Source organism: Entelurus aequoreus, linkage group LG25 (genome assembly GCF_033978785.1).
Source record: "Entelurus aequoreus isolate RoL-2023_Sb linkage group LG25, RoL_Eaeq_v1.1, whole genome shotgun sequence".
NCBI classification, from domain to species: domain Eukaryota; kingdom Metazoa; phylum Chordata; class Actinopteri; order Syngnathiformes; family Syngnathidae; genus Entelurus; species Entelurus aequoreus.
In genome coordinates this window covers 38,410,240-38,435,469 of record NC_084755.1, presented here as the reverse complement: position 1 = coordinate 38,435,469, position 25,230 = coordinate 38,410,240, and the positions used below count along the sequence as shown (strand labels likewise).

The window sequence follows — 25,230 nt, the reverse complement described above, 5'->3', positions numbered from 1 at the left end:
GTAAAGAATAATAAATACATTTTAATTTAATTCTTCATTTTAGCTTCTGTTTTTTCGACAAAGAATATTTGTGAAGTATTTCTTCAAACTTATTATGATTAAAATTCAAAAAAATTATTCTGTCAAATCTAGAAAATTTGTAGAACCAAATTTACATCTTATTTCAAAGTCTTTTGAAGTTATTTTAAAATTTTTGTTCTGGAAATTCTAGAAGAAATAATGATTTGTCTTTGTTAGAAATATAGCTTGGTCCAATTTGTTATATATTCTAACAAAGTGTAGATTGGATTTTAACCTATTTAAAACATGTCATCAAAATTCTAAAATTAATCTTAATCAGGAAAAATTACTAATGATGTTCCATAAATTATTTTTAAAAGTTTTTCTCTTCTTTTTTTCGGTTGAATTTTGAATTTTAAAGAGTCGAAATTGAAGATAAACTATGTTTCAAAATTTAATTGTCATTTTTTTCGTGTTTTCTCCTCTTTTAAACCGTTCAATTAAGTGTAAATATCATTAATTATTAGTAATAACGTTAAAGGTAAATCGAGCAAATTGGCTATTTCTGGCAATTTATTTAAGTGTGTATCAAACTGGTAGCCCTTCGCATTAATCACTACCCAAGAAGTAGCTCTTGCTTTCAAAAAGGTTGGTGACCCCTGCATTAAACAATGTAACAAGGTTTTTCAAAATAAATCAACTCAAGTTATGGAAAAAAATACCAACATGGCATTGCCATATTTATTATTGAAGTCACAAAGTGCATTATTTTTTTTTAACATGCCTCAAAACAGAAGCTTGGAATTTGGGACATGCTCTCCCTGAGAGAGCATGAGGAGGTTGAGGTGGGCGGGGTTGGGGGCGGGGCCCACTAGAATGTCGGGGACGTGCTCTTGGTTTCGATCATATTCAATAATCATATCGATTGTTGTTATGTAGGCTTAGGTCAGGCTAATAAATATTCATCAAATATACTGAAAAAGAAGGGACTCATAAAAACAAATAAACAAAATAAATGGACATACAATTTTGCAGTGCTAAAATAAATTAATAATATATAACAGCAATATATATATATATATATATGTTTCTTAACTAAATTACTAGTATATAATAATAATAAATGTTTCTTAACTAAACTAATAATCCATCCATTTTCTATTGCTTGTCCTATATAATAATAATAAATATGTTTCTTGAATAACTAATAATATATAATAATAAAAAATATGTTTCTTGAATAAACTAATAATATATAATAATAATAATAAATATGTTTCTTGAATAAACTAATAATATATAATAATACAAAATATGTTTCTTCACTAAATTAATAATATATAATAATATTACATATGTTTCTTTACTAAATTAATAGTATACAAAAATAATACGTATGTTTCTTAACTAAATTAATAATATATAATAATAACAAATATGTTTCTTGACTACACTGATAATATATAATAATGATACATATGTTTCTTGACTAAACTAATAATATATAATAATAATAATAAATATGTTTATTTAGTAAATTAATAATATATTATAATAATAAATATGTTTCTTGACTACACTGATAATATATAATAGTAATAAATATGTTTCTTGACTAAATAATATATAATAATAATAAATATGTGTCTTTACTAAATTAATAATATATAATAATAATAAATATGTTTCTTGACTACACTGATGATATGTAATAATGATACATATGTTTCTGGACTAAACTAATAATATATAATAATAATAAATATGTTTATTTAATAAATTAATAATATATTATAATAATAAATATGTTTCTTGACTACACTGATAATATATAATAGTAATAAATATGTTTTGTGACTAAATTAATAATATATAATAATAACAAATATGTTTCTTTACTAAGTTAATAATATATAATAATAATAAATATGTTTCTTGACTACACTGATGATATATAATAATAAATGTTTCTTTACTAAACTAATAATATATAATAATAATAAATATGTTTCTTGACTAAACTAATAATATATTATAATAATAAATATGGTTCTTGACTACACTGATAATATTTAATAATAATAAATATGTTTCTTGACTAAACTAATAATATATTATAATAATAAACATGTTTCTTGACTAAACTAATAATATATAATAATAATAAATATGTTTCTTGACTAAACTAATAATATATTATAATAAATATGTTTCTTGACTAAACTAATAATAAATATTAATAAATATGATTCTTACATAAATCAGTAATATATAATAATACATGTTTCTTAAGTAAACTGTCAATAAAGTTAAAGTCAAAATGAAAATACAGCTTTAACCTTTTTGTCATAATTTTTGCGCTTCAGAAACTTCTCTAAGACTTTAGCTCCAGACTTCTTCTGTTTGTTTGATGTTGTCATTACTGCCACGAGTGGTGGAAAAGTGTATTACAACTGCAGCCCATTGTGTTGTAGAATATTAGTTGGAAAATGACCAAAATTCAATGTTAAAACAACGTTACAACCCAACATTGATTAAACGTCATCCAAAAGCATGTTGTTTCAACGTTGTATTTGTGTTGTAGAATATGGTGCGACTAATATATGGAAAACTGTTTTTTTCCTCCTAAAATGTAGCGGGTGTGGCCTCGCTATGGCGACTGTAACTCCGCCCTGCTCACCTAGGAAGGCTGAGGGAGAGACGGTGCCGTTGCTGCGGGACACCATGACACTGATGCCCGTCTCGATGAAGGGGACGGAAAAGTCGATGACCTCTGACCTCTCCTCGTTGATCGTCAGGGAGCCCACGGCCATGTGAGCTTTTTTCACCACCACCTGGACGAGAAGTGCCGACATGTTAGCCACACGTTCTGTCACTACATTCATTCAGTCATTCTAGTGGGACGCCAATGAATCACGTAGTTAAATATTCAAACACAGTGTGACCGTTCAAACTGTGCGTAATGATACAGTAGTCAAAAATATTCAATATACTTGTTAAATAAAACCTCTGCCTTGTTTTTAATGAATACTTAGGCCTACTACACTACTATATTTTAATGTTGTCATTATGGTGGCACTTAATGAATACTTAGGTCTACTACACTACTGTATTTTAATGTTGTCATTATGGTGGTACTTAATGAATACTTAGGTCTACTACACTACTGTATTTTAATGTTGTCATTATGGTGGTACTTAATGAATACTTAGTCCTACTACACTACTAATGTTGTCATTATGGTGGTACTTGATGAATACTTAGGTCTACTACACTACTGTATTTTAATGTTGTCATTATGGTGGTACTTGATGAATACTTAGGTCTACTACACTACTGTATTTTAATGTTGTCATTATGGTGGTACTTAATGAATACTTAGGCCTACTACACTACTGTATTTAATGTTGTCATTATGGTGGCACTTAATGAATACTTAGGTCTACTACACTACTGTATTTTAATGTTGTCATTATGGTGGTACTTAATGAATACTTAGGTCTACTACACTACTGTATTTTAATGTTGTCATTATGGTGGTACTTAATGAATACTTAGTCCTACTACACTACTAATGTTGTCATTATGGTGGTACTTGATGAATACTTAGGTCTACTACACTACTGTATTTTAATGTTGTCATTATGGTGGCACTTGATGAATACTTAGGTCTACTACACTACTGTATTTTAATGTTGTCATTATGGTGGCACTTGATGAATACTTAGGTCTACTACGCTACTGTATTTTCTTTCTTTTCAAGATATTAAAAAGTGCTTATTCTCGTTCATGAAGTCAATGTTACATCTTGGCAGTGCAGGTAAGAAAAGTATTTCATTGCAAAACAAAGAGCGAGTGCAGCAGGAAGTGCACAGGAAGCAAAGGACAAGCTCAGCAGAATGACTCTACACCAGTTGGTTCTCAAACTTGTACCACCAGGTACCACCTCAGCACACACTTGGCTCTCCCAAGAAATACATTAGACTAATTTACATTCAATATGCATTTTCTTGTGTTTGGATCATTCCAGACGCATGAATGCACTGTCAGGGTGCTAAAAGTAGCGTCCGTTGTGTATTGTAGATGTGTGCTGCTCCTGAGTTTTTGTACACTGAATTTTTATACGCTTTAAAACTGTTTTTTTTTTTTACACTGACTTTTTATACATAGATTTTTTTGCACTGAATTTTTATACATTGATTTTATTTTTTACGCTAACTTTTTGGACACTGATTTTTTACACTGCTATTTTTTTTTTAAATTGAATTTTAAAACACTGATTTTTTTCAAACATTTTTAAAAAATGGATTTTTTTTTTACAATTATTTCTTTTTTGCACTGAATTTTTAAACACTAGATTTTTTTTTTAATTTAATTTTAAAATACTGATTTTTTTCAAACAACATTTTTAAAAAAATGATTTTTTTTTTACAATTATTTTTTTTTTGCACTGAATTTTTAAACACTAGATTTTTTTTAAAAATTATTTTTTACACTGAATTTTGAAACTGATATTTTTTTTCACTGAATTTTAAAACACTGATTTTTTTCAAACAACATTTTTTAAAAAATTGATTTTTTTTTACAATTATTATTTTTTTGCACTGAATTTTTAAACACTAGATTTTTTTTACAATTATTTTTTACACTGAATTTTAAACTGATATTTTGTTTTCACTGAATTTTAAAACACTGATTTTTTTCAAACATTTTTAAAAAATTGATTTTTTTTTACAATTATTTTTTTTTGCACTGAATTTTTAAACACTAGATTTTTTTTACAATTATTTTTTACACTGAATTTTGAAACTGATATGTTTTTTTCACTGAATTTTAAAACACTGATTTTTTTCAAACAACATTTTTAAAAAATTTATTTTTTTTTTACAATTTTTTTTTTGCACTGAATTTTTAAACACTAGATTTTTTTTAACCATTATTTTTTACACTGAATTTTGAAACTGATGTTTTTTTAACTGAATTTTAAAACACAGATTTTTTTCATACAACATTTATAAAAACATTTTTTTTTTTTACAATTTTTTTTTTTTCGCACTGAATTTTTAAACACTACATTTTGTTTTACAATTATTTTTTTACACTGAATTTTGAAATTAATATTTTTCTTTCACTGAATTTTAAAACACTGATTTTTTTCAAACTACAGTTTTAAAAACTGGATTTTTTTTTTTTTACAATTATTTTTTTTACACTGAATTTTTGAATACAGATTTTTTTTACACTCAATTTTGAAACAGAATTGAGTGTGTTGTGGATGTGTGCTGCTCCTTCAACATGCCGGAGAGCACGACGGCCTGACCGTCAAGGGAAATGAGTGTTTCCATGGCTATGGCGGCCTGTCCCCCTTTTGCACTTGCTATCAAGTCACCGTGTACACCCTATTTTCTACTTTTCATGCGCCGTTTAGCACGTGCTATTTGGATCTTAGTGGATGAGGGTGCGTGGACGTGTTAAAGTAGGCGAAGGAGGTCCGAGTGGACACCGGGGGGTGGGGGGGTGGGGGTTGGGGGGGGGGGAAAGACGGCGTAAAATGGGCTATGGCAGCGGGTCAAGGCTGCTCCAAATAGGCGTCCTCTCCTCTACCTGCCAGCCAGGCGTCCTCAGGAGGTATATTTAGCCCCAATTTGGGGTAAAGTGGGCCGAGACTGTGGAGTTATTAAAGTGTGCATGAGTCAAAGCTCCAGTGTGTGTGTGTGTGTGTGTGTGTGTGTGTGTGTGTCTGTGTGTGTGTGTGTCTGCACAGAGTGAGTCATAAAAAGCAGTTAGTGAACCTTTGTTCTCTCGCCATGAAGTGGATGTTTACAGGCAGACACTCACTCATCTATTCTGCAACTTGTCCTCACTCTACCTGCCTGCCTGTGTGTGTGTGTGTGTGTGTGTGTGTGTGTGTGTGTGTGTGTGTGTGTGTGTTCTTGTATTTCTACCCTTCTTGTGACATGAAGAAGGAAAAGTATCTTCCATATGAGGAGGTGTGAACAAGTGATGACATAAATCATGGTTCCAATAACATTGCATCTAATAGACAATGTCTCATTTGCACCCCTGCTGGTGACATCTATGTACTGTAAAGTTGAAATTTGAATGACAATAAAAAGGAAGTTTAAGTCTAAAATGAGGGTGGTCCCAAAAAGGAGGGATTTTTCTAAATGACTGTGTGTCGCTTTTAAAAGTGCTCCCTCTCTGGTCAACATATGAAATAACATGTGTGTGTGTGAAATTGAAATGCACCCCCTTTGGCCAAAATGTATTAAAAAATAAATAAATATGTATATAAAGAAATACTGTAATAAATGATGAAGATTAAAAATAAATTACAAACAAAAAATTCAAAACAATAATGTGTCGACACAATGTGTCAACTTTTTTCTTATAAAATTGGAAACACTTTCTCATATTCTCTCTGTTTCTGTAATATTGCAATATTTTCTAGTAAAATTATTTCATTTTTTTGTAATTTTTTAAATTTTTATGTAAAATTATTATTTTTTAAATGTAAAATTATAATTTTTTTAATGTAAAATTATAAAATTTTTAATGTAAAATTATTAATTTTTTATGTAGAATTATTAATTTTTTTATGTAAAATGGTGACATTTGTCATACCAAATTCGGACTTTTATCACAATTTTGCCAATTTTGTTTTTGTTCTCGTAAAACAAAAGTCATAATTTTACTCCAAAAATGTCAATTTCTTGAGTAAAATTATGACTTTTGTCATAGTTTTGCTAAGTAAAATTCAGATTATTATTATTAATATTATACTATTGCCAACATTTTTAAAGTTTTCTTATAAAATTGTGACTTTTGTCGAGTAAATTTACGACTCTTTTCATAAAATTGCCACAATTTTAAGCTTTACTTGTAAAAATGGTGACTGTTATTGAGTACAATTCCAACTTTTATCATAATATTGCACAAATGTTCAGTTTTTCTTGAAAAATTAATTTGACATGCGTTGAGTAAAATGACGACTTTTATTATAATAATAGAGGGAGGCATTTTTTGGAAGGTAACAAATACAAGAATGTGTGTGTGTGTGTGTTCTTGCATTTCTACCCTTCTTGAGACATGAAGAAGGAAAAGTATCTTCCATATGAGGAGGTGTGAACAAGTGATGACATAAATCATGGTCCCAATAACATTGCATCTAATAGACAATGTCTCCTGCTGGTGACATCTATGTACTGTAAAGTTCAAATTTGAATGACAATAAAAAGGAAGTCTAAGTCTAAGTCTAAAATGAGGGTGGTCCCAAAAAGGAGGTTTTTTTTCAAATTGACTGTGTGTCGCTTTTAAAGGTGCTCCCCCTCTGGTCAACATATGAAATAACATGTGTGTGTATGAAATTGAAATGCGCCCCCTTTGGCCAAAATTAATTAAAAAAAATAAAAATAAATATGTATATAAAGAAATACTGTAATAAATTATGAAGATTAAAAATAAATTACAAACAAAAAATTCAAAAAAATAATGTGTCGACACAATGTGTCAACTTTTTTCTTATAAAATTGGAAACACTTTCTCATACTATTTCTGTTTCTGTAATATTGCAATATTTTCTAGTAAAATTGTTAAATTTTTATGTAAAATTATTATTTTTTTAATGTAAAATTATTAATCTTTTTATGTAAAATTATTAATTTTTAAGTAGAATTATAATTTTTTTTAATGTAAAATGGTGACATTTGTCATACCAAATTCGGACTTTTATCACAATTTTGCCAATTTTGTTTTTGTTCTCGTAAAACAAAAGTCAAAATTTTACTCAAAAAATGTCAATTTCTTGAGTAAAATTATGACTTTTGTCATAGTTTTGCCAAGTAAAATTCAAATTATTATTATTAATATTATACTATTGCCAACATTTTTAAAGTTTTCTTATAAAATTGTGAATTTTGTCGAGTAAATTTACGACTCTTTTCATAAAATTGCCACAATTTTAAGCTTTACTTGTAAAAATGGTGACTGTTATTGAGTACAATTCCAACTTTTACCATAATATTGCACAAATTTTTCGTTTTTCTTGAAAAATTAATTTGACTTGCGATGAGTAAAATTACGACTTTTATTACAATACTAGAGGGAGGCATTTTTTGGAGGTCTCAAGAAGGTAACAAATACAAGAATGTGTGTGTGTTTGTGTGTGTTCTTGTATTTCTACCCTTTTTGAGACATCAACAAGGAAAAGTAGCTTTCATAGCTCCCCCTCTGGTCAACATATGAAATAAAAAGTGTGTGTAAGGAATTGAAATGCGCCCCCTTTGGCCAAAACTAATCAAAAAAATAAAATAAATAGGTATATAGAGAAATAATGTAATAACAAAGTAAATAATGAAGATTAAAAACCTATTACAAACAAAAAATTCCCTAAAAAATAAATTAACTAAAGGCAGTCTTTTTCTCACAATGTGTCAACTTTTTTCTTACAAAATTGGAAACAATTTCTCATATTCTTTCTGTTTCTGTAATATTGCAATATTTTCTAGTAAAATTATTACATTTTTTATGTAAAACGGTGACATTTATTGAGTAAAACTATGACTTTTGTCATAGTTTTGCCAAGTGAAATTCCGATTATTATTATAATGTTGCCAACATTTTAAAGTTTTCTTATAAAATTGTGACTTTTGTCGAGTAAAATTCCGACTCTTTTCATAAAATTGCCACCATTTTAAGCTTTTTTTGTAAAAATGGTGACTGTTATTGAGTAAAATTCCAACTTTTATCATAATATTGCACAAATGTTTCGTTTTTCTTGAAAAAATGTTGGACTTGCGATGAGTAAAATGACGACTTTTATTATAATACTAGAGGGAGGCATTTTTTTGGAGGTCTCAAGAAGGTAACAAATACAAGAATGTGTGTGTGTTGTTGTATCAGGGTGGAAGCGTTGACGTGCATGTCCACCTGTGCGTGTGTGTTAGTGCCTAAATGTGTGAACGTCTCCCCGGGGGAGAGTTACAAGCCCGTGCAGCAGTGTACTCACTTCCTCTCTCGCTCTCCATTTGCTCCCTCCTACGACATGTTCTCTCACTGTTATGAAAGTGACCCGTGTGGGTGTTGTTGAGAATGACTGAACACGGATCTGAGTGTGTGTGTGTGTGTGTTCGTATGCATGCACCTCAGCTGGTGTGTCTTTATCGGACTCCACTGTAACTCGTCTTGGTACCAGCAGTACTAATGTACCATCCCTGGCAGGGATGACGGATTCCCAGCATGCATTGCAACACCTTTTTGTGAATACCGTATTTCCCCGACTATAGCGCGCACCGGTATATAAGCTGCACCCACTATTTTTTTTAAAATAATACATATTTTTCCATATATAAGCCACACTTGACTATAAGTCGCAGATATATACGTCGTGAAATGAGTTATTTACACAGAAATGTTTATTTACATACCTTAATTGTTTCCAAACGGTAGATAATAAATGCTTTAAGTACCATATTTTCTGGACAATAGAGCGCACAAATATATAAGCCACACCCACACATTTTTTTAAAAACATATTTTTCCATATATAGGCCGCACCAGACTATAAGCCGCAGCAATATATGTTGTGAAATTAGTTATTAGCGCAGAAATATTTTGTAAATGTTTATTTACACACCTTAATTGTTTCCAAACGGTAAAAAATCAATGCTTTAAGTACCATATTTTCCGGACTATAGAGCGCACCAGTGTATAAGCCACACCCACTAAATTGTTGAAAACAAACAAACGTAGTTTTCCATATATAAGCCGTATTGGAATATAAGTCGCAGATATATACGTCGTGAAATGAGGTATTTCCACTTAAATATTTTGTAAATATTTATTTACATACCTTAATTGTTTCCAAACGGTCAATAATAAATGCTTTAAGTACCGTGTTTTCCGGACTATAGAGCGCACACATATATAAGCTCCACCCACTAAATTATTTTAGAACAGACATTTTTTCCCATGTATAAGCCGCACCTGACTATAAGTCGCAGATATATACGTTGTGAAATGAGTTATTTACACTTAAATATTTTGTAAATATTTATTTACATACCTTAATTTTTTCCAACTGGTAAATAATACATGCTTTCAGTACCATATTTTCCGGACTATAGAGCGCACCAGTATATAAGCCACACCCACTAAATTGTTAAAAACAAACAAACATAGTTTTCCATATATAAGCCGCATTGGAATATAAGTCGCAGATATATACGTCGTGAAATTAGGTATTTACACTTAAATATTTTGTAAATATTTATTTACATACCTTAATTGACTCCAAACGGTCAATAATAAATGCTTTAAGTACCGTGTTTTCCGGACTATAGAGCGCACACATATATACGCTCCACCCACTAAATTATTTTAGAACATAATTTTTTCCCATGTATAAGCCGCACCTGACTATAAGTCGCAGATATATACGTTGTGAAATGAGTTATTTACACATCAATATTTTTGTAAATGTTTATTTACATACCTTAATTTTTTCCAACTGGTAAATAATACATGCTTTAAGTACCATATTTTCCGGACTATAGAGCGCACAAATATATAAGCTGCACCCACTAAATTAAAAAAACAAAAAATATTTTCCATATATAAGCCGCACCTGACTATAAGTCGCAGATATATACGTTGTGAAATGAGGTATTTACACATAAATATTTTTGTAAATGTTTATTTACATACCTTAATTGTTTCCAAACGGTCAATAATAAATGCTTTAAGTACCGTGTTTTCCGGACTATAGAGCGCACACATATATAAGCTCCACCCACTAAATTATTTTAGAACATAATTTTTTTCCCATGTATAAGCCGCACCTGACTATAAGTCGCAGATATATACGTTGTGAAATGAGTTATTTACACTTAAATATTTTGTAAATGTTTATTTACATACCTTAATTTTTTCCAACTGGTAAATAACACATGCTTTAAGTACCGTGTTTTCCGGACTATAGAGCGCACCAGTATATAAGCCACACCCACTAAATTGTTAAAAACAAACAAACATAGTTTTCCATATGTAAGCCGCATTGGAATATAAGTCGCAGATATATATGTCGTGAAATGAGGTATTTACACTTAAATATTTTGTAAATATTTATTTACATACCTTAATTGTTTCCAAACGGTCAATAATAAATGCTTTAAGTACCGTGTTTTCCGGACTATAGAGCGCACACATATATAAGCTCCACCCACTAAATTATTTTAGAACATAATTTTTTTCCCCATGTATAAGCCGCACCTGACTATAAGTCGCAGATATATACGTTGTGAAATTAGTTATTTACACATCAATATTTTTGTAAATGTTTATTTACATACCTTAATTTTTTCCAAACGGTCAATAATAAATGCTTTAAGTACCGTGTTTTCCGGACTATAGAGCGCACACATATATAAGCTCCACCCACTAAATTATTTTAGAACAGAATTTTTTCCCCCATGTATAAGCCGCACCTGACTATAAGTCGCAGATATATACGTTGTGAAATGAGTTATTTACACATAAATATTTTTGTAAATATTTATTTACATACCTTAATTGTTTCCAAACGGTCAATAATAAATGCTTTAAGTACCATATTTTCCGCACTATAGAGCGCAAAAATATTTAAGCTGCACCCACTAAATTAAAAAACAAAACATATTTTCCATATATAAGCCGCATCTGACTATAAGTCGCAGATATATACGTTGTGAAATGAGTTATTTGCACAGGAATGTTTATTTACATACCTTAATTGTTTCCAAACGGTAAATAATAAATGCTTTAAGTACCATATTTTCTGGACAATAGAGCGCACAAATATATAAACCACACCCACAATTTTTTTAAAACATATTTTTCCATATATAAGACGCACCTGACTATAAGTCGCAGATATATACGTTGTGAAATGAGGTATTTACACTTAAATATTTTGTAAATATTTATTTACATACCTTAATTGTTTCCAAACGGTCAATAATAAATGCTTTAAGTACCGTGTTTTCCGGACTATAGAGCGCACACATATATAAGCTCCACCCACTAAATTATTTTAGAACAGATTTTTTTCCCATGTATAAGCCGCACCTGACTACAAGTCGCAGATATATACGTTGTGAAATGAGTTATTTACACTTAAATATTTTGTAAATATTTATTTACATACCTTAATTTTTTCCAACTGGTAAATAATACATGCTTTAAGTACCATATTTTCCGGACTATAGAGCGCACCAGTATATAAGCCACACCCACTAAATTGTTAAAAACAAACAAACATAGTTTTCCATATATAAGCCGCATTGGAATATAAGTCGCAGATATATACGTCGTGAAATGAGGTATTTACACTTAAATATTTTGTAAATATTTATTTACATACCTTAATTGTTTCCAAACGGTCAATAATAAATGCTTTAAGTACCGTGTTTTCCGGACTATAGAGCGCACACATATATAAGCTCCACCCACTAAATTATTTTAGAACAGACATTTTTTTTCCCATGTATAAGCCGCACCTGACTATAAGTCGCAGATATATACGTTGTGAAATGAGTTATTTACACATAAATATTTTTGTAAATGTTTATTTACATACCTTTATTTTTTCCAACTGGTAAATAATTCATGCTTTATGTACCATATTTTCCGCACTATAGAGCGCAAAAATATATAAGCTGCACCCACTAAATTAAAAAAACAAAAAATATTTTCCATATATAAGCCGCACCTGACTATAAGTCGCAGATATATACGTCGTGAAATGAGTTATTTGCACAGGAATGTTTATTTACATACCTTAATTGTTTCCAAACGGTAAATAATAAATGCTTTATGTACCATATTTTCTGGACAATAGAGCGCACAAATATATAAACCACACCCACAATTTTTTTTAAACATATTTTTCCATATATAAGACGCACCTGACTATAAGTCGCAAATATATACGTTGTGAAATGAGTTATTTACACTGAAATATTTTGTCAATGTTTATTTACATACCTTAATTGTTCCCAAACGGTGTCTGTAACACGGCAGTAAAACGGCTGATCAAACAAAACAGAAGTCATGGTCATGGACCCACAAGCTGCGCAAGCTAGCTCTCTAATCAGCTAAACAGACTCAAACACTAATACTGACAGGAGCGTAAATAATAACACAAAAAAGAAACGGTGAACAAGTTATGTGTGTACAGAATACCTAGGCGGATATTACATACCATATTAGTGTAGTAGACCTAAGTATTCATTAAGTACCACCATAATGACAACATTAAATACAGTAGTGTAGTAGACCTAAGTATTCATCAAGTACCACCATAATGACAACATTAAATACAGTAGTGTAGTAGACCTAAGTATTCATTAAGTACCACCATAATGACAACATTAAAATACAGTAGTGTAGTAGACCTAAGTATTCATTAAGTACCACCATAATGACAACATTAAAATACAGTAGTGTAGTAGACCTAAGTATTCATTAAGTACCACCATTATAACAACATTAAATACAGTAGTGTAGTAGACCTAAGTATTCATTAAGTACCACCATAATGACAACATTAAATACAGTAGTGTAGTAGACCTAAGTATTCATTAAGTACCACCATAATGACAATATTAAATACAGTAGTGTAGTAGACGTAAGTATTCATTAAGTACCACCATAATGACAACATTAAATACAGTAGTGTAGTAGACCTAAGTATTCATTAAGTACCACCATAATGACAACATTAAATACAGTAGTGTAGTAGACCTAAGTATTCATTAAGTACCACCATAATGACAACATTAAATACAGTAGTGTAGTAGACCTAAGTATTCATTAAGTACCACCATTATAACAACATTAAATACAGTAGTGTAGTAGACCTAAGTATTCATTAAGTACCACCATAATGACAACATTAAATACAGTAGTGTAGTAGACCTAAGTATTCATTAAGTACCACCATAATGACAACATTAAAATACAGTAGTGTAGTAGACCTAAGTATTCATTAAGTACCACCATAATGACAACATTAAATACAGTAGTGTAGTAGACCTAAGTATTCATTAAGTACCACCATTATAACAACATTAAATACAGTAGTGTAGTAGACCTAAGTATTCATTAAGTACCACCATTATGACATCATTAAATACAGTAGTGTAGTAGACCTAAGTATTCATTAAGTACCACCATTATGACAACATTAAATACAGTAGTGTAGTAGACCTAAGTATTCATTAAGTACCACCATAATGACAACATTATAATACAGTAGTGTAGTAGACCTAAGTATTCATTAAGTACCACCATAATGACAACATTAAATACAGTAGTGTAGTAGACCTAAGTATTCATTAAGTACCACCATTATGACATCATAAAATACAGTAGTGTAGTAGACCTAAGTATTCATTAAGTACCACCATTATGACAAAATTAAATACAGTAGTGTAGTAGACCTAAGTATTCATTAAGTACCACCATTATGACAACATTAAATACAGTAGTGTAGTAGACCTAAGTATTCATTAAGTACCACCATAATGACAACATTAAATACAGTAGTGTAGTAGACCTAAGTATTCATTAAGTACCACCATTATGACAACATTAAATACAGTAGTGTAGTAGACCTAAGTATTCATTAAGTACCACCATTATGACAACATTAAATACAGTAGTGTAGTAGACCTAAGTATTCATTAAGTACCACCATTATAACAACATTAAATACAGTAGTGTAGTAGACCTAAGTATTCATTAAGTACCACCATTATGACATCATTAAATACAGTAGTGTAGTAGACCTAAGTATTCATTAAGTACCACCATTATGACAACATTAAATACAGTAGTGTAGTAGACCTAAGTATTCATTAAGTACCACCATAATGACAACATTATAATACAGTAGTGTAGTAGACCTAAGTATTCATTAAGTACCACCATAATGACAACATTAAATACAGTAGTGTAGTAGACCTAAGTATTCATTAAGTACCACCATTATGACATCATAAAATACAGTAGTGTAGTAGACCTAAGTATTCATTAAGTACCACCATTATGACAAAATTAAATACAGTAGTGTAGTAGACCTAAGTATTCATTAAGTACCACCATTATGACAACATTAAATACAGTAGTGTAGTAGACCTAAGTATTCATTAAGTACCACCATAATGACAACATTAAATACAGTAGTGTAGTAGACCTAAGTATTCATTAAGTACCACCATAATGACAACATTAAAATACAGTAGTGTAGTAGACCTAAGTATTCATTAAGTACCACCATAATGACAACATTAAATACAGTAGTGTAGTAGACCTAAGTATTCATTAAGTACCACCATTATGACAACATTAAATACAGTAGTGTAGTAGACCTAAGTATTCATTAAGTACCACCATAATGACAACATTAAAATACAGTAGTGTAGTAGACCTAAGTATTCATTAAGTACCACCGTAATGACAACATTATAATACAGTAGTGTAGTAGACCTAAGTATTCATTTAGTACCACCATAATGACAACATTAAAATACAGTAGTGTAGTAGACCTAAGTATTCATTTAGTACCACCATAATGACAACATTAAATACAGTAGTGTAGTAGACCTAAGTATTCATTAAGTACCACCATAATGACAACATTAAAATACAGTAGTGAAGTAGACCTAAGTATTCATTAAGTACCACCATAATGACAACATTAAATACAGTAGTGTAGTAGACCTAAGTATTCATTAAGTACCACCATTATGACAACATTAAATACAGTAGTGTAGTAGACCTAAGTATTCATTAAGTACCACCATAATGACAACATTAAATACAGTAGTGTAGTAGACCTAAGTATTCATTAAGTACCACCATAATGACAACATTAAATACAGTAGTGTAGTAGACCTAAGTATTCATTAAGTACCACCATAATGACAACATTAAATACAGTAGTGTAGTAGACCTAAGTATTCATTAAGTACCACCATAATGACAACATTAAATACAGTAGTGTAGTAGACCTAAGTATTCATTAAGTACCACCATAATGACAACATTAAAATACAGTAGTGTAGTAGGCCTAAGTATTCATTAAGTACCACCATAATGACAACATTATAATACAGTAGTGTAGTAGACCTAAGTATTCATTAAAAACAAGGCGGAGGTTTTATTTAACAAGTATATTCAATATTTTTGGAGAATAAAACACTGTACTTTCATCAAGTTAATCAAATGTAGTTTGTATAAAATACATTATGATTACAACGTTAAGGTACAATTAATGTTTATTCCTGTGTGTATATATATATATATATATATATATATATATATATACACACATACATACATACATATATATATATATATATATATATATATATATATATATATATATATATATATATATATATATATATATATATATATATATATATATCTTTTAACAGGTCCTTCATTAAATCGCGCTTCAAATACATCAAAATAATGTATTATTTTTTTAAGCACTGCAGTACTATTGGCCACCACCAGATGAGACCAAACCAATCAGAGCTCGCTCTTCAGTATCGTGGCCACTGATTGGTTCAGCCTCTGGCAGTGTTACTAGATTGGATTGGAAGCTTGTAAAGGTGAGTATGAGGCGTTATTTCATGCCTAAAAGGCTGGCATGGTTTAGAAAAATGTAAACAAGTTTTTTTTTTATGCTCTGGCAATTAAATGATTCGATTGGTAATTAATGATTCTTACTTGGCAGAAATTAATTTAATGCCCGGAACAAATGAACAGTGATTGACAAGGGATGACTGTAGTTAGTTTAGCTATTTAATGGAGTTTGATATATTTAATTTCATTGAATTCAATTTAACTTAATTTATCTTAATTTAATTCAATTCCTTTTATTATATTAAATTAAACTTATTGGATTAAGTGTTGTTTTCTTTTCTTTTAGGTTAATTCATTTACCTTCATTTATTTCAATTCAAAATCAATTCAATTCAAATACAATCATTTCAATTCCTTTCAATTCCATCCAATTCAATTCAATTTTATTAAATTAAATTAAATGTCATTGTATTGTTATTTTTTTCAAATGTTTTCTTATCTGATTCCAATTGAATTTAATTCTAATTAATTCAACTCAACTCAATTCAGTTTAAATAATTTAAATTTAAATTAATTAAATGTTATTGTATAATTTTTCATTTTATTTTATTCATTTATTTTTAATTTATTCTATATATTTTTTCCCCTTCTGTTTCGCACTGCGTGCATCTGACCGTTTCATACACGGCCCAAGACGAAGAAGAAGACGATATGCTAAGATTGATGTCCTGCCATCGCTAATTTTGCTGCGGTCAGCAAAAAAAAAAAAAAAAAAAAGTAATTGCAATCATTGATTTCTTAACCTCGCCATTTTGATCCATTGTCCTTCCAAATGGTCAAATTGTGTAAACGCCCTAAGTGATCTCGGGAAGTGATCAAGAGTGTGCTGCGGCACGTCCAATCGTGTGCGTGTGTGTGTGTGTGTGTGTGTGTGTGTGTGTGTGTGTGTGTGTGTGTGTGTGTGTGTGTGTGTGTGTGTGTGTGTGTGTGTGTGTGTGTGTGTGTGTGTGTGTGTCCCAGCACCAGTCCAGATCTGAGTCCATTAAGACTTTGAGATATACTGTCATTTTGGCGGTTTTCCAACTGGAGAAGGACATAGCAGAGAGGTTAGTGTGTGTGTGTGCGTGTGTGTGTGTGTGTGTGTGTGTGTGTGTGTGTGCGTGTGTGTGTGTGGGCGTGAGCGTAGGAGATTGACATTTGAGCGACAAACCTGCAATCTTGCTATTTTTTTTCCCCTGTTCAATGCTAATATGCATGTATGCATGTGTGTGTGTGTGTGTGTGTGTGTGTGTGTGTGTGTGTGTGTGTGTGTGTGTACGTGTGTGTACGTGTGTGTGTGTGTGTTCGTGTGTGTGAGCTAGTTTGAGAAATGCCTGCATTTGTTTGAAACACGCTTTTTAAAACCACACGTAAAAAACCTTTGATAATGGTAAATTCCCCAACTATAAGCCACTACTTTTTTCCCCCTGCGCTTTGAACCCAGCGGTTTTTAAAACGGTGACACTAATTTAGGGATTTTTCTCCATAAAAAAATCGGGGCGGTATAGCTAAGGTTGGTGGAGTGGCCCGTGCCAGCAAGAAGGTAAAGAAAATAGTAAAAAAAATAATATAGAATGTAAAATAAATAAATAAAAGGTAAAAGAAAACAAATATTTGGTAAATAAACGGCAAAAGAAGGTAAATAAAAGATAAAAGAAGGAAAATAGAAGGTACAAGAAGTATAACAGAGGTAAATAAAAGATAAAATAAGGTAAATAGACGGTAAAATAAGTTAAATAAAAGGAAAAAAAGTTTAAAAAAATTATTATAGAAGGTAAAACAAAGAAATAAATGGCAAAAAAAAACGAATAAGGTAAATAAACGGTAAAAGAGGGTAAATAAAAGAAAGAAAAGGTAAATAAAGTTAACAAGTGTTAAGTAAGGTAAATAAAAGGTAAAATAAGTTAAATTGATGGTAAAATAAGGTAAATATAAGGTAAAAAAGGTTAAAAATTTTTATATAGAAGGTAAAACAAAGAAATAAAAGGTAAAAAAAAAACAGGGTAAATAAACAGTAAAAGAGGTTAAATAAAAGAAAGAAAAGGTAAATAAAGTTAACAAGTGTTAAGTAAGGTAAATAAAAGGTAAAATAAGTTAAATAGAAGGTAAAGAAAGTAAATAAAACGTAAAATAATGAAACAAGGTGAAACATGGTCAAATAAGGTGAATAGAAGGTAGACGAAGCTAAACAGAAGGTAAATAAAAAGGTAAAATAAGTTAAACAGAAGCTAATAAAAGGTACATAAAAATGTAAACAATGGAATATAAAGGTAAAAAAGATGAAACAAGGTAAAAGATGGTCAAACTAGGTCAATTGAATGTAAAATAAGGTCATTGTAAGGTAAATAAAATATAAAATTGGTTCAATTAAATGTAAAAGAAGGTAAATAGAAGATTAAAAGAAGGAATACAGAAGTTAAAACTAAGTAAAATAGTCAAAAAAGGTCAATAAAAGGTAATAAAGGTTATGGTAAGCACAGAAATCTTTGTTTATTTCAACTATGTTCTATAAAATACGCATTGAAGTTATAATGTGTTTTTTGTTAGATTACTAAAATAACCGACAGCTGCTGGTGTGTCTTACAGTCTACTAGTCTCAGATCTTCATCAAGGTATGAAAGTACCAGGAACTTCAGATATCTCCTCACCTCTTCCACCATTCCATTAATATCTCCTTACCTCTCCCACCATTCCATTAATATCTCCTTACCCCTCCCACCATTCCATTAATATCTCCTTACCTCTCCCACCATTCCATTAATATCTCCTTACCTCTCACACCATTCCATTAATATCCCCTTACCTCTCCCTCTAATCCATTAATATCTCCTCACCCCTCCCACCATTCCATTAATATCTCCTCACCTCTCCCACCATTCCATTAATATCTCCTTACCTCTCCCACCATTCCATTAATATCCCCTTACCTCTCCCTCTAATCCATTAATATAATCCTCACCCCTCCCACCATTCTATTAATATCTCCTCACCTCTCCCACCATTCCATTAATATCTCCTCACCTCTCCCACCATTCCATTAATATCTCCTCACCTCTCCCACCATTCCATTCCAGGTCCCGTTGATCTTCTTGCCGTGTTTGCCATTGGTGACCAAGTACAAGTCGTACGTGAACTTCACCGTCTTGGCAATTTTCTTCAGGATGTCGATGCAGAAGCCCTTGCAGCAACGCTTGATGTAGATCCCCGACTCCTTGGTCTGATTCCTGCATTTACCCACACAGTAAGTCCAGACATTAAATGATGAATACAATCCTAAATAAGTGCATATTACATCCTTTAGTAAACTAGAATTTGCAGTTCCGCGTGTGAACTCTGTGAGTACGCAAACCGGCAAACCGCGTGAGTGGAACTGAAACGATGGAATGTCCAGGGTGAGTGGAGTGTGTGGATGTTGGAACGGTTCAAATCGGTTGAGAAATGTGGGATATAGAGAGGTTTGTATGTTGCTCATTCATTTTCAATGGTGGGAAATTCCTGGAAAACCGGGAATTTGGGGAAATGGAAAACATGTTTTGCCTTTTATATCCAGGGTGAGTGGAGTGCGTGGATGGTTGAAACGTTCGAATCGGGTAAAAAAAAAAAAAATTCAGGAAATTTCCATTCCTGAAATTTGGGAATTTTGGGAAAACTGGGAATTTTAAAAAAATATATAGATAAAAGCATGATTGTCCTGGATGATATGAATGGGTTGGTGTTGTCATTTTTTTTTAATTGGTTGAAAAATGTCAAAGGTAATGCTTTGAATTTGGAATCGGTATTTCGGAATTCCTGGAATTTAGGGAAAAAACGTGAATTTGGTCAGAAGTAAAAATGATGTACCAATTTGATTGTGGAATGGTTGGAATTGGTTGACAAATGTGGACTGTGAAAACTTTAGAACGGGAGGTGAAAATAGGCCCATGGAAAACCGGGAATTCCTGGAGTTTTTTTTAACTTTTCATAAAATTGCCACAATTTTAAGCTTTACTTGTAAAAATGGTGACTTTTATTGAGTACAATTCCAACTTTTATCATAATATTGCACAAATGTTCAGTTTTTCTTGAAAAATTAATTTGAAAAAAAAAATGGCGCAAAAATTTAAAACATTTGAACTTTGTAAAACTTTGAAAATGTCCATTCATTTGAATGGGCTTTTCCTGGAATTTGGGAATTTGGGGAAAACCGGAATTAAAAAAAAAAAAATAGATAATAGCACAATTGTACTAGTTAATATGAATGGGTTGGTGTTCAAATTTTTTGAATTGGATGAAAAATGTTGACGTAGTAACGCTTTGAATTGGTATTTTGGCATTCCTGGAATTTCTGAAAAAAAAAAAGGGAATTTGGATTAAATAAAAAATGATGTACCAACTAAGAGGAATGTTTTGATGGTGGAATGTCTAGAACTGGTTGAAAAAATGTGGACTGTGAAAACTTTAGAACAAGAGGTGGAAATAGGGAAAAGGAAAACCGGGAATTCCTGGAATTTTTTTTAACTCGAAAAATGGTCGTTTGATTGTGCAAGGTGAGTGGAAGGTGTTGAAAGTGGAATGGTTCAAATCGGTTGAGAAATGTGGGGTATGGAGAGGTTTGTATAGTGCCCATTCATTTTCAATGGGGAAAAATTCCTGAAAACCGTGAATTTGGGAAATGGAAAAACATGTTTTTGCCTCCAATATCCAGGGTGAGTAGAGTGTGTGAATGGTTGAAACGTTCGAATCGGGTAAAAAATAGCAAATGTGAAACATTTGGGCTTTGTAGCACCCTGGAAATGAATGGACATTTCCTGAAATTTGGGAATTTGGGGAAAACCGGGAATTCTTTAAAAATATATATGTATAATAGCACAATCGTCCTGGATGATATGAATGGGTTGGTGTTGGAATTTTTTAATCGGTCGACAAATGTCAACGTGGTAACGCTTTGAATTGGGAATTGGTATTTTGGAATTCCTGGAATTTCGGGAAAGACCGTGAATTTGGACAAAAAGAAGATGATGTACCAACTAAGTGGAATTTTTTGATGGTGGAATGTCTAGAATTGGTTGACAAAATGTGGACTTTGAAGACTTTAGAACAAGAGGAATTTAGAAAAACAGGAATTCCTGGAATTTTTTCAAACTTGGAAAATGGTCGTTTGATCGTCCAAGGTGAGTGGAAGGGTGTGGAAAGTGGAACTGTTCCAATCGGGCGAGCAATGTGGGAATTGTGCAAATTGGCCCATTCATTTTACAATGGGCAAAATGTTCGAGAATAAATGATTGGGTGAAAAAAAAAATTTTTTTTTTTAAAATTATATATATATATATATATATATATATATATATATATATATATATATATATATATATATATATATATATATATATATATATGTATATATATATATATATATACATATATATATATATATATATATATATGATTTTTTATTTATTATTTTTTTAATAAAATATATATATATATATATATATATATATATATATATTTTTTTTTTTTGTAATTTTAAATTTAATTTTATTTTTGTTTGTTTGTTTTTTTGTTTGTTTTGCCAATGATTAAGAATTATTACAAATAAGAATCACGATTAATACGATTTTTTTTTCCGACAGTGTTAATATTTAATGCAAGCAAAAAAAAAAAAAAAAAAAAAAAAGTATATATATATATATATATATTTATATATATATATATATATATATATATATTTATTTTTATTTTTAGTTTTTTGTCTTTCTTTGGGTGAAAAAAAAAAAATAAAATATATATATATATATATATATATATATATATATATATATATATATATATATATATATATATATATATATATATATATAAAAGAAAAAAAGAAAAAAAAAATATATATATATATATATATTTTTTTGCCATTGATTAAGAATTGTTCCAAATAAGAATCACGATTAATATGAAAATTTAGTTTTTTTCGACAGTGCTAATATTTCAAGCAAGCAAAAAAAAAATAAAAAATAAAAAAAAATAAAAATATATATATATATATATATATATATATATATATATATATATATATATATATATATATATATATATATATATATATATATTTTAAATTTATTTTTTTTTCTTTTATTTTTTTTTTTTGTCTTTCTTTGGGTGAAAAAAAAAAAATATATATATATATATATAAAATAAAAAACATATATATATACTATATATATATATATATATATTTTTTTTGCCATTGATTAAAAATTGTTATAAATAAGAATCACGATTAATACGAAAACAATTTTTTTCGACACTGCTAATATTTCAAGCAAGCAAAAAAATAAAATAAAAAAAATAAAAAATAAATATATATATATAAATGATAAATGATAAATGGGTTATACTTGTATAGCACTTTTCTACCTTCAAGGTACTCAAAGCGCTTTGACAGTATTTCCACATTCACCCATTCACACATATATATTTATATATTTAATTATTTTTCTTTATTCGGGTGAAAAAAAAACAACATATATATATAAAATAATTAAAAAAAACATATATATATATATTTTTAAAAAAAATTTCACCCAGAGAAAAAAATAAAATAAAAACAAAAATAAAAATAAAATAAAATATATATATCCATCCATCCATTTCCTACCGCGTATTCATATATATATATATATATATATATATATATATATATATATATATATATATATATATATATATATATATATATATATATATATATATATATATATATATATATATATATATATATATATATATATATATATATATATATATATATATATTTGCCATTGATTAAGAATTGTTACAAATAAGAATCACGATTAATACGAAAACATCTTTTTTTTCCGACACTGCTAAAATTTCAAGCAAGCTGTTAAATCCATGCAGCACGATGTCATCATTGAGCGTCCTTACAGTATTTTGATCTGTTTGCGGCACGGCACGGTGTTCCTCATGCACGTGCCACTCAGGGGGTCCACGTCCTCCACGATGACGAAAGGGGCCTCCTCCAGGGTGACGATGGACAGGTGGTCGTCCTCCCTGGACGCTGCTCCGCCGTACAGCTCGTCGCGGGGCCACACGTGGTACTTCATGGAGAGGGAGCCGTTCTCCCACTTGCCCACCTGTGCACGCATGCCAGACAGCTTTAAAACCACCACTGAAGACCAACTTCCAAAGGCAGCTTTGGTAAACGTGTGTTCTCACATGTTGTGTCTGTAAAAGAGCATGTCGCTAAATTTACCATCACTTTTAGCTGATTGGAGAGCTAGCATGCGCAGCTAGCGGGTCCATGACCATGACTTCTGTTTTGTTTGATTGGCCGTTTTACTGCAGTGTTACAGACACCGTTTAGAAACAATTAAGGTATGTAAATAAACAACTCTGTGTAAATAACTCATTTCACAACGTATATATCTGCGACTTATAGTCCGGTGCGGCTAATACATGGAAAAATGTGTATTTCTTTTCAAATTTAGTGGGTGCGGCTTACATACAGTCTCGCTTTATAGTACGGAAAATACGGTAGATTAGTCGTTACTAGTAAAAGTATCATGTGACGCCGTTATTACAAACATTAGTATTAGAAAATAATAGACATATTATTAATTTCATTGACTAATATCTTTCGTCATAGTCAGACCTATTTTCTCCTGACTAAAATGAGAAGATAACCAATCAGAGCAAAATTACGCTGACTAAAATTAATATAGAATATAAAATAAATAAATAAAAGGTAAAAGAAAACGAATATAAGGTAAATAAACTGTAAAATAAGGTAAATAAACAAAATAAAGGTAAATAAAAAATAAAAGAAGGAATATAGAAGTTAAACAGAGGTCACTAAAAGATAGAATAAGGCAAATAGATGGTAAAATAAGGTAAATAGAAGGTAAAGAAAAGATAAAAACATTTACATAAAAGGTAAAATAAATAAATAAAAGGTAAAATAATACAAATAGATGTACAATGAGAAGATAAAACCAATCAAAACACAATTATGCTGACTAAAATGAATATAGAATGTAAAATAAATAAATAAAAGGTAAAAGAAAACGAATATAATGTAAATAAACGGGAAAAGAAGGTAAATAAACGGCAAAAGAAGGTAAATAAAAGAAATAAAGGTAAATAAAAGATAAAATAAGGAATATAGAAGGTGCAAAAAGTTAAACAGATATAACTAAAAGATAGAATAAGGTAAATCGATGGTACAATAAGGTAAATAGAAGGTAAACAAAAGATTTTTAAAAAATAATATAAAAGGTAAAATAAATAAATAAAAGGTCAAAGAAAACAAATAAATGTACAATGAGAAGATAAAACCTATCAAAACAAAATTATGCTGATTAAAATGAATATAGAATGTAAAATAAATAAATAAAAGTTAAAAGAAAACGAATATAAGGTAAATAAACGGGAAAAGAAGGTAAATAAATGGCAAAAGAAGGTAAATAAAAGAAATAAAGGTAAATAAAAGATAAAATAAGGAATATATAAGGTGCAAAAAGTTAAACAGATATAACTAAAAGATAGAATAAGGTAAATCGA

At 29.9% G+C, this 25,230-nt stretch overlaps 1 protein-coding gene across 1 annotated transcript in view; it reads right to left on the bottom strand.

The window, feature by feature from the left end:
* LOC133642879 (glutamate receptor ionotropic, NMDA 2B-like) overlaps nucleotides 1-25,230 on the bottom strand; it is a 355,065-nt gene that overhangs the window by 38,904 nt on the left and 290,931 nt on the right. The window contains exons 7-9 of the mRNA XM_062037290.1: nucleotides 23,596-23,804; nucleotides 19,724-19,895; nucleotides 2,681-2,834 (exon numbers count right to left, since the gene is read on the bottom strand). Of these exons, the coding sequence (XP_061893274.1) occupies nucleotides 2,681-2,834; nucleotides 19,724-19,895; nucleotides 23,596-23,804 (535 nt within the window). The remainder of the gene's footprint in view (nucleotides 1-2,680; nucleotides 2,835-19,723; nucleotides 19,896-23,595; nucleotides 23,805-25,230) is intronic.